Genomic DNA, 11,489 nt, shown 5'->3' with positions numbered 1-11,489 from the left:
CTGCCATGAAAATAACGATAAAACAAGGATAGACTCGCAACGTCTCTTCTGTGGGAGAGAGGTTGCAGGGTAGATAAAAGGGCACCCCCACTAAGCCACAAAGTCTATTTTGTACTCTGTCAAGGCAGGATAGGCTGTTTTTAGCAGCTCCTGTTCAGATATGGCAGCAGTATTCCATCCTTGGACGTACTTGGCTTTTATATAGATAGAGAATTGCATCAGTAGTGAGATATCCACCCACCCAGAAAACTGATCGCTTCTCGACCCAACAGCAAGACTATTCGGCGTTGCCCGGTGCACCATCTGGTCACATATAAATATATATATAGAAGGATGCTGGTGTTTACTATAATATTTTTATGAAAAATATTACGCAAGTATAAATCACGTAGAATATCTGCATGGATATAATTACACGTAATAGTTAAGTAAAGATGATTATCCTATTAGAAAACCGAAAGAACTAATAGGAAATTAATTAAAATGAATGTTTAAAAGAATATGCAACGTCTTTAACAACGGATGGGGATAATAGTCCGGAATAAATTAAATCAAATAAATTATACAAATTACTCATCACAATCATGAATTCCAAATTAATTAAATATTTGATTATTTGTTGCTTGGGTGTTATTAGCACAACGTTTCGGTCGTTGTATCCTGCGACCTTCTTCTTTGGGTTTGTTTTATGTTCATAAAGAAAAGAAAATATTCATTGTATCTCAAAATATACCAATAATATCATAAGCAAGTTTTAATTGTATTATAAATCAATTAAAAAAACTTAGTTGTATCATCAATCAATATTTTTAATACTATAAATTAAAAAAAAAATCATGTTCATTTTATGTAAATAATTTTAATGGGATCATAAGTAAATAAATTTTTAATGGTATCATAAATAAATAACGCTTTAATGGTATCATACGTATTTTAACGATATCATAAATAAATAAAGTTTTAATAAAGTTGATCGTAAGGAAAATTCAATCTTCAGGGGTCACTAAGATATTTTTAGGGTTTTCCTATGTCTTAGCTTTTCGGGATATATATATACTAGTTGTTAATATTAGTGAAAATAAAAAAGGTGTTTTAGGAAACAGAGGATCGATACCAACCCTAAAACTCGCGGTTCGAATTCTTGCAATGCAGAGCTAACCCCTCTTTTCCTTAATAGAAAAAAGGAAATATGTATCCAATACCCGAAGAAGGTCGCAGGGTTCAGCGACTGAAACGTTGCCCCAATAACACCCAATATGAGAATAATTGTCTAATTAATGAAAATAATACAAACATTCATATCTCATCTTAAAACTTCAGAATTGGATTAAGATTGTTTGTTGTTTTATCATAAAAACTTAATTAATTAATTTATTTATTTATTTATTTATTTATTTTACAGAACTGTGAAACATTACCAGAGATGAATAATACAAACATTCATATCTCATCTCAAAACTTCAGAATTGGATTAAGATTATTTGTTGTTTTATCATTAAAAATTTTATTTATTTATTTATGTATGTATTTATTTATTTATGTATTTTACAGAACTGTGAAACATTACCAGAGATATCACTGGTAGAATACTTAACATAATTAAATCCTTCTTAGATAAGAGAAAAATCCAGGTAGTCCTCGACGGTCGCACATCTAAACAATATGATATAAATGCGGGAGTGCCCCAGGGTTCTATCCTTGGACCTCTATTGTTCCTGATATTCATAAATGACCTCCCCGACAACATTGCCTCTGAGATGGGTATATATGCTGATGACACTACACTCTATGGCAGACACGACAGGAAGACGAATGAACACATTTCTAAAGAAATGGCAGAAACACTAGAGGAAGACCTCCAATCTGTAGTGGAATGGGGACAAAAGTGGTTGGTCGCATTCAATGCTGCCAAGACTAAACTAGTTTCATTCAATAATTACAAGAAACCCTCTCTACCACCCATAGCAATGGCCAACGACTCTTTATCTGAGAGTCCATCTTTCAAACTCCTTGGCCCAACGTTCACAGGAAACATGAGTTGGAACAATTACATTGAAGGCATTGCCAGGGCCGCTGCAAGAAAGGTAGGCTCTCTCTACCGTGCTAGAAAACTACTAACACCCGAAAGTATCCTGTACCTCTATAAGGCCACCATTCGCCCATGTATGGAGTATTGCTGCCACATCTGGGCTGGTGCATCTGCTACTAGTCTCTCGCTCCTTGACAAGGTTCAAAAGAGAGTCGCAAACCTGATAGGCCCTGAACTGGCATCTAAGCTTCAGCCTCTGTCCCATCGACGAAATGTTGCATCCCTCTGCCTTTTCTACAAGTATTTTAGTGGTGAATGCTCTGACGAACTGCAATCACTTGTGCCCCCACGACGCGAGCACCCTCGACAAACCCGACAGGCTACTAGATCCCACCCCCACACTGTAGAGGTCCCTAGATGTAAAAGATCTTTTTACTCCAATAGTTTCTTCCCCAGAACCGCAAGACTCTGGAATTCCATTCCAGGTCCCTGCTTCCCCAACAGTACGGACGTGCAGAAGTTCAAGTGTAACGTGAACCGACACCTTGCTGCCCAAATCCCTACATAGTACCCCAGTAGTTGTTGCCCCTGATAGTAGCCCCCTACACCAAAGTGGCAATTTGCCTTGTTTGGGGTGAAAATGTAATTAAAAAAAAAATTTTTAAAAAGATGAATAATACAAACATTCATATCTCATCTCAAAAATTAAGAATTGGATTAAGATTGTTTGTTGTTTCGTCATAAAAACTTAATTTAATTTTTTTTAAATTTTCTTTTTCTTTTTACAGAACTGTGAAACATTACCAGAGATGAATCGGAATATTACACGGGGATCCAACGAATAAAAGACGAAACCTAAAGGAATAATGGAAATATCCAAGCCCGGAAATATATTCGACTTAAGGAAACGACATATTACGGATCACGCACCGTTCGGATCCACGCGTAGAAGGAAAATTTATTAAGGATCAGATATAAAAAATTTAAAAAAACAACAAACAAATCACATAAAGCAATACACATATCAACATACATATGCATTTATGTAAATGTATGTATATGTGTACATATGTGTGTAAGTGTGTGTATGTGTGAGTGCGTATGTACCGTCGACGCTGTGTGTTAATTCAAAAATCCATCTCCCTCCCCTCGTATAACAATCGCCCAGGGATTTATTCTGCTAATATACGAACTAAAAATACTATCACTTTAAACAGTTTACTTGACAGACAGACAATCAGAGATTTTTACATTTATATAGGATTTTTAACCTGATTTGTAACCGAAATTCATGCCTAAAACCCTCCATTGTTTTATGTTCATAAAGAAAAGAAAATATTCATTGTATCTCAAAATATACCAATAATATCATAAGCAAGTTTTAATTGTATTATAAATCAATTAAAAAAAAATTTAATTGTATTATAAATCAATTAAAAAAACTTAGTTGTATCATCAGTCAATATTTTTAATACTATAAATTAAAAAAAAATCATGTTCATTTTATGTAAATAATTTTAATGGGATCATAAGTAAATAAATTTTTAATGGTATCATAAATAAATAACGCTTTAATGGTATCATACGTATTTTAATGGTATCATAAATAAATAAAGCTTTAATGGTATCATACGTATTTTAATGGTATCATAAATAAATAAAGCTTTAATGGTATAATACGTATTTTAATGGTATCATAAATAAATAAAACTTTAATGGTATAATACGTATTTTAATGGTATCATAAATAAATAAAGGTTTAATGGTATAATACGTATTTTAACGGTATCATAAATAAATAAAGCTTTAATTATATCATAAATGAATAAAACCTTAATGGTATAATACGTATTTTAATGGTATCATAATAATAATCTTAATAACAAATACAGCTTTAATGGTATCATACTTATTTTAATGGTACTTTAAATAAATAAAGATTTTACGGTGTCATAAATATTTTAATGGTATAAGTATTTTAATAATATCATAATTAAACGAAAAGGAATTCATATCATGGTATCATAAATTTAAAAGTCATCATTAATTTAATAGCATCATAAATAAAATAACAATGTTCATGGCATCACGAATATGTTTATTTTTTTTTATTGTATCATATCTTTTTAAATACCAGAGCATTAAAAATTAGTTTGTGGCACCAGACGCCCTTTTAATGAAATATTATGTGCAAACCAATATCCGTAATAAAAACAGCTCATAGGGAACAATTTTTTTCATTGTCTCATAATCAAAATACCTATTTCTTTGCATCATAAAAGAAACGTTTTTTTTTTTTTGTTTTTTGTTTTTTTCGTAAATATATATGTACTTATATATACGTATATAATAAAATCTATAATATATTTTATGAATTCTAAGACCCTAATGCTTGTGGCAACTTTTATTTTAATCGGTACAGACTAGATATGATCTTGAGAACGTGTTTTAAACACACGAACGTCCAAATAGTCCTTTCATAATCCTCTTGTTATATTTTTTAAACGGGGAAAATAAAAACAGTCGAAAATTAATGACGCCGACCTGAAAATTAAATGACGTATTTGATATTTAAAAACGTATTTATACTGACGTATTTGCTTAAATCCTTTGACGTGTGAGGTAATTTATATCGGGTACTTCTAAAATCGACACTAAAGTGCACTAAACAAACATGCTGAGTGGATAAATGAAACCACCGGTAAGGTTTGATATTAAAATACATATATTTACCATTAGTTAACTGACCGATGACAAAACAGCAGCCTAAGCCTTAACTTGGTTAATGGTAAGTTTTTAACGTCAGTTTTATGCACAGTAAAATTATAAATCAAGAATGATATTAAACTGCGTCATTAACGTGAAAGAACTGTATGGGTCACTCTGACTTAGAAAGCATTAATCAAATAAGACTTTCGCTTCAATACTATAAAATAGACTTTCTAGCCCATTGACTTAGAATGAATTCTTTATGCCAAATTGATGATTAAATATGATTAAATGTATGCTCATTTTTTTTACATCCTTATTAGGCCCTAATTGCGCATCGAACGGATACCATAATACTTACTTTGTTGCACCTTATTATAAAAAAGGCCCATAAAAGAATTCAGTCAGAAGACAAACAGACATACTAAAAAAAATATAGATTATTTCGACAATATTCTACTCACTATATAAAAAAAAACGGTTAGACCTAGGAACATGAAATTTTTTTACGAATGATCTTCTTCCGAGCCAAGACAACCTAATAAAGGTTCATATTGACCCATAGTTACGTCATAGAAAATTAAATAAAGTCCCGAATCTCTGATTTTTTTTTTTGTTTTTCATTTTAAAAGCCACAAAATTAAAGTTAAAAAGCTCCTGATTCTAAGTTCTATTTCTCATTTGCAATGAGCAGTATATTTTTGAATGAATTCACGTATTTTTGGCGGGTTCTTGAACTTGTAACTATATTTCATTATGATAAGCCTGCCTTTGAATGATTAGGTCAACTAGTATGCATCTATATTTATTTATAACATGAAAAAAATATAGGAATAAAAACAAAGCGAAATATGCCACACGATTGCGTCATATATTTGTCAAAATAAAGATGGTGAATATCGTTAGAATTCACTTTCCATGTTTGTTTGAATTTGCATTCAAATATATGATCATTTATGGTACAGTAACACGAGCCTGACGATCGGATCTACCGTGAAACTTTTAATTATTTATTATTGTTATACATGTAGTCATTCGCAGGCATTATTTCGTTGCTCAAAGCTTTTCAATGTGATTATAATAGATACTACCTTAAGCTGAACTCGAAACCCGACTGTTCTGACAAAGAAAAAACGTTTTTACCTATTACGCTATCAACACAATGTGAAATTTAAATATTTTAATGATGTAAGTATTTTAATATTAAAATTAAAAGAAAGGGAATACATTTTATAAGTTTAAAAGTCATCGTAATTTAAACATTTTCAGCAACCGAGAATGCTTCATTCTTTTATAAATGACCTCCGGCGATCTCACAGAGCAGATATATAGTGTGTGTACTATTTAGGTATATACTACCAAATAATTTTTAAGCATAAAAATATATGATATACCCTCGACAGGATGGCTTGCAGTCACTTTAGTGTTGATTCTGAGGTGCAGAAAGTTAAGCTTGCGGTCCTCGGGGCCCCTGGGGTCGGGAAGACGTCAATTATAAATCAGTTTGTCAGTAGCCACTTCACGGAGGACTACGAACCGACCGAGAACAAGCAAGTCTACATTCCGTCCGTAATCATTAACGATCACTTGTATGAACTGAAAATCATCGACTCGCCCTACATTCCTTACTTCCCGGTAAACTCGCTCTACGAATGGACGGACTTTCGCGGCTACGAGCTGCGAAGCGCCACGGCCTACGTCCTCGTCTACGACATCACGTCGGAGGAGAGCTTCCAGTATATCAAGTCGCTACGCGAACAGATCATGGAGAGCCGGGACATGCACGACGTGCCGATGTTTGTGGTCGGTAATAAGCATGACCAGGCCGAAGAGCGGGGCATGCCGCGCAGGGAGGTGGCGAGCACGGTCAAAAAACAATGGAAGTGCGGCTATATTGAATGCTCGGCGAAATATAATTGGCACATCGTGTTGCTATTTAAGGAACTTATGAAGATGATTGACTATATCGATTACGGGCACAAAACGACGGCAGTGCGAATGCAAGACGCTCTGAGACGAAACAGATGTGTAATATTATGACCGAACGAGGTCAAAAGGTTTTTTTAAAAATTCAAAATGGCGGCGGTTCTTAATTTAAAGGCGGCAAAATATTTTCTGACTGGAAAAAAAAAGTTCTTTTTTTTTCTTTTCTTGTTTCTTCATCTTTCTTTTTCTTTCTTTTTTTCTTTCTTTTCTCCTCTTTTCTTTCTTTTCTCCTCTTTTCTTTTTCTTTCTTTTTTCTTTCTTTCATCTTTTTCTTTCTTTTTTCTTTCTTTTCTCCTCTTTCCTTTTTCTTTCTGTTTTTTCTTTCTTTTTCTTTCTTTTTTCTTTCTTTTTTCTTTCTTTTTCCTTTCTTTTTCTTTCTTTCATCCTTTTTTTTCCTTTTTTATTTCGTTTCATTTCTTTTTTAGTTCTTTTTTTTCTTTTTCCTTCTTTTCAATTCATTTTTTTTCTTTTTTCTTTATTTCTTCTTTTTTCCTTTTTTCTTTCTTTTGTTTTCTTTTTATTTCTTTTTATTTCTTTTTTTTTCTTCGTTTGTTTTTGCTTTGTTCTTTTTCTTTCTTTTTTCTTCCTTTTTCTGTTTTTTCTTTCTTTTTTCTTTCTTTTTTCTTTCTTTTTCTTTTCTTTTTTCTTTCTTTGTTTTTTTTTTGTTCGTATTTCGGATTTTTTTTGCTTAGATTAACGATTGCTGATTTGCACGATATGTAAACTATTCATTTTGAATGTTATTGTCCCCACAACGTTCTGGTCGATGTAACCTCCGACCTTCTCCAGATGCATCTTGTCAAACTCGAGAATTTTAATGTCGTACTCTGAAATCTGGACGGAATTTCCAACTGGACACTTTATTTAATTCAGGGAAGATAGCTTTTGTCTCGTTCCATCCGTCATGACCGGGTATAAGTAATTTTTATTCTTAATATCGTCCACAGTGAGAATCGAAACTTTAAGTACTGTTGAATAGGTGGGGTCTTTTTAAGAGATAGGATGAGGACATTCATATTTATGGGGGGGGAGAGAACAGACATTTATACCGTTATGTGGTTTCTTATTACATATATTAGTATGGAGATCAGTTCTTACAACACAGAAGAGATAATCATTACTAATGATTACACATTACCTTTGTTGAAGAAAGGCGACACGAAGACGGCAGTTACAAAAATATGAAATGTTCTTTTATTCCATTTGACCGGTCGAAATGATGATGACATCCAGGAATTACAAGGTTGTTTCTACATGTTTAATGTTCTAACTCTTCGCTTCCAAAGGGACCCTCCTCTGACTGCCTTTGCTGACTACTCTCTCTGCCCGACTGCCTTCTTCTTCGACTTAACTAGCTCCTATATTGAGAATTCATTTTTTCTTTTTACATAGGCATCACCACATTATAAAGGCCAAGGCTAAAAACAGCCTATCCTGCCTTGACAGAGTACAAAATAGACTTCGTGGCTTAGTGGGGAATGCCCTTTTCTCTACCCTGCAACCTCTCTCCCACAGAAGAGACGTTGCGAGCCTGTCCTTGTTTTATCGTTATTTCCATGGCAGATGCTCGTCTGAACTCCAATCTCTGGTACCCCTCGCCAATCTTTCATAAAAAACACCCGTCTAGCTGAATCCACTGTGAAAAATTTCCCCCACTCTTTATCTGTGCCTAAATCAAAACGCGGATTCCATGAACAAAGCTTCTTTCCTAGAACTGCACGTCTGTGGAACTCTGTTCCGTCTGCCTGCTTCCCTCCGGACTACAACTTGGATGTCTTCAAGTCCAATGTTAACAAATTCCTAATGAACCGCCCCCTTAAGTAAACAATTCAGCAAATCTCCTCACTAAATTAATGTACTTGCAATAACCCTTATCCCTGAGTGGCTTCCGGGCCTTGATAAGTGGTGATCACTGTGTAAAAAAAAAGGATAAGGGTTAAAGATTGTACATTAGAAATTGAACAATATAGTAATCATTAGTAATGAAATTTTGGTAAATTTGATAACTTATATGGAACGGCTCATCAAGAACTTATTTACGTTAGACTTGAACACAACCATATTGTAGTCAGCCGGAAAGCAGGAAAATGGAAGACAATTCCACAGGCGTGCAGTTCTAAGAAAGAAGCTTTGTTCATGGAATCTACGTTTAGGTTTAGGCACAGATAAAGAGTGGGGGGGAATTATTGATAGTGTTTACAGCTAGACGAGTGTTTCTTGTGAACGTTTGGCGAGGGGGGACCATAGATTGAAGCTCAGTCGAACACTTTCTGTCATGACGTCATACGTGTGCCTGTCAACGTGATCGACCTACGTGGCCTAAACATGCGGGTTCGCACATGTTTCCAAACCATTTCTGCAGACAAAGAATTCTCACTAACGTATTTTTCGACCTAACTTATTTTCAATATGTTTTTAAATTACTATTGTTCGTTCTTCACTAGCTGACCTTATTTTAATCAAGTTTTCATAAAAAGAATTGAACAATTAAAATTCCTTTTTCAAACAAACATATCTAAACTATTTTATGTGAAACAGAACAATGCTAAATTCCATTTCTGAATCTTGCTTACTAAGTTCGAATCTCGGTCTATCCTAATCTAATTTTCACTTTTCTAATGTTTTTTCTTGCTTACAAGAAAAAGGGAACCTTTCTTGTAAAAGTACCAGAATACTGTCATTTAAATTTTTTCGAATTCGGCTTCCATGTCGGTTTGAATTTGTGACGTTTTAACAAGAATGAACAAAAATGGACAAACGTTTGTCCATTTTTGTTAATATGTCACACCAATACAACACCCAATAATGATTTCTCTCATATTATCATCAACATATTTCGCTGTTTCACAGCTCTTCAGGGTAACTAGACCAACACTTGTCCCAAGTCCAAAATCGAACTAACGACCATCAAGTTTTATCAACGAAATTATATCCGTTACATCACGTCATGGTACAGTATACATGTCTGACGATCGAATCTACCGTGAAACTGCGGTAAATTATCAAGATAAACAACTTTTAATTATGTATCATTGTTTTATAAATACTATATAGTCAAGATGAGGGAAAACATCTTTATCTCATATTGTCATTCATATGCAGACTGTTTCGCTGTATCACAGCTCTTTCGTGTAGCTAGACTAGCACCTATCCGAAGCCCAGAATCGAACTAAGTTTTTTTTTTTACATGGAGTTCACCACTTATCAAGGCCCAATAGCCACTCGGGGATAAGGCTTATTGTGTTACAGTACTCAATGGGATAGTGTAACAATAGTATTTGAGAATTGATAAGGTGTCATTACTTAGGGGGCGGTTCATCAGGAATTACCAGGAAGTACAATCAAGTTTCACCACTTATCAAGGCCCAATAGCCACTCGGGGATAAGGCTTATTGTGTTACACCATCTGCCTAACTATTCAAAGAAGAAAAATGAAACTTAGTAATTTAAGACTTTTATCCGGTTATGGCTGACGGAACGAGAACAATATGCGTAGATTCCAGAATATGATATAAAGATTGTTTTTTGTTGTTTTTTGTTGTTGGTTTCGTTTTTTCTTAGTTGGTTATCTTTTTAGCATTTGCCATGAAAAAAGAACCGCCTCGAATTACTGAATTCGAAACAGAACAATAATATAAATATAAGCTGGTACATGCTAAGCAGCAAGGATTGTTTTTAAATTATTGATTATTAAGAACGCCCGATATCGTCACCTCGATGCTTTGGAAGCTATTAAGCCAATCTTGAGTAAAAAAAAAAAATTGTTCAAGCATAAGCTATTCAACGCAAGTGCTGGGTTTGTATCGGGTGGAACTCTTCAACGCCAATTGAACATTTCCATTTTTTTTTTCATTCGCTTGAATTTTTTTTCTTCTTTTTAAAATGTTTTTTTTTTTCAATTTTTAAAAATATTTTTTGATTTCTCAATATTTAGTTTTTATTTATTTATTTGTCATTTTTCCACAAATAGTTTTCTTTCAATTTTCTTGATTTTAAATTTATTTAAATCTGTTTTATTTCATTTTTTATTTTTATTTTGTATCTTTTTTTAGCTTGTTTTTTTTTTCGTTGATTTGATTTTTACATTTTCAGAATTTTTAAATTCGGTTTTATTTTTTATTTTGTTTTCAATTTTTTCCACAATTTTTTTACGTTTTTTTTTTTTGTTGTTGCTTTTTGTTTTTCAACAAATGTTTTAATTATTTTTATTTTCTTAATTTTCTTAATTTGTTTTTTTTATAATTTTCTCTGACATAAATTTTCAGTATTTTTTTAATTCGTTTTTATTTTTTATTTTGTTTTCAATTTTTTCCACAATTTTTTTACGTTTTTTTTTTTCAGTTTTTTGTTTTTCAAAAGAATGTTTTAATTATTTTTATTTTCTTTCTTCAGATTTGTTTAATTTGATTTTTTTTAATTTTCCTTATTTTTATTTTCTTTTAAATATTTTGCTGTATTTTTCAAAAAAGAAACAAAAATCGTTAATTTTAATTTTCGTTTTTTTTTTTTAATTATTTTTTCCTATTTACTCCGACGTATTTTAAAAATTCGTCAGATAAACATAACTATAAAGAAATATATTTTATTTTATATTTTATTTTTTAAAAGTTAATTTAAAAATTATTTACATTCAAACAAATTCGTTTCAGCTTTTGAATAAAAATATGTTTTAGATGAAAAAAATTAAGCGAAAAAAGAAGAAAAAGACATTTCACAATGATAATGAATTTCTGATAAAATAAAATATTTTTACATCATTCCATTC

General features: G+C 32.4%; 1 protein-coding gene across 1 annotated transcript; it reads left to right on the top strand.

Moving 5' to 3' along the window:
* The first annotated feature begins 5,180 nt into the window (after positions 1-5,180).
* Positions 5,181-10,257, top strand: LOC145271399 (ras-like protein family member 10B). The gene has a single exon (XM_080126933.1). The coding sequence runs from the start codon at positions 6,143-6,145 to the stop codon at positions 6,776-6,778; it is 636 nt and encodes a 211-aa protein (XP_079983059.1). The 5' UTR covers positions 5,181-6,142; the 3' UTR covers positions 6,779-10,257.
* Positions 10,258-11,489: the final 1,232 nt, after the last annotated feature.

This window comes from Euprymna scolopes, chromosome 46 (genome assembly GCF_053919585.1).
Source record: "Euprymna scolopes isolate OS-2025 chromosome 46, ASM5391958v1, whole genome shotgun sequence".
In the NCBI taxonomy this organism is placed as follows: Eukaryota; Metazoa; Mollusca; class Cephalopoda; order Sepiida; family Sepiolidae; genus Euprymna; species Euprymna scolopes.
The sequence above is the reverse complement of the archived record's forward strand: the minus strand, read 5'-3'. Positions and strand labels throughout refer to the sequence as shown.

Coding starts and splice junctions, on each gene's coding strand:
- LOC145271399 (XM_080126933.1), top strand. CDS start 6,143: ATGGCTTGCAGTCACTTTAGTGTTGATTCTGAGGTGCAGAAAGTTAAG.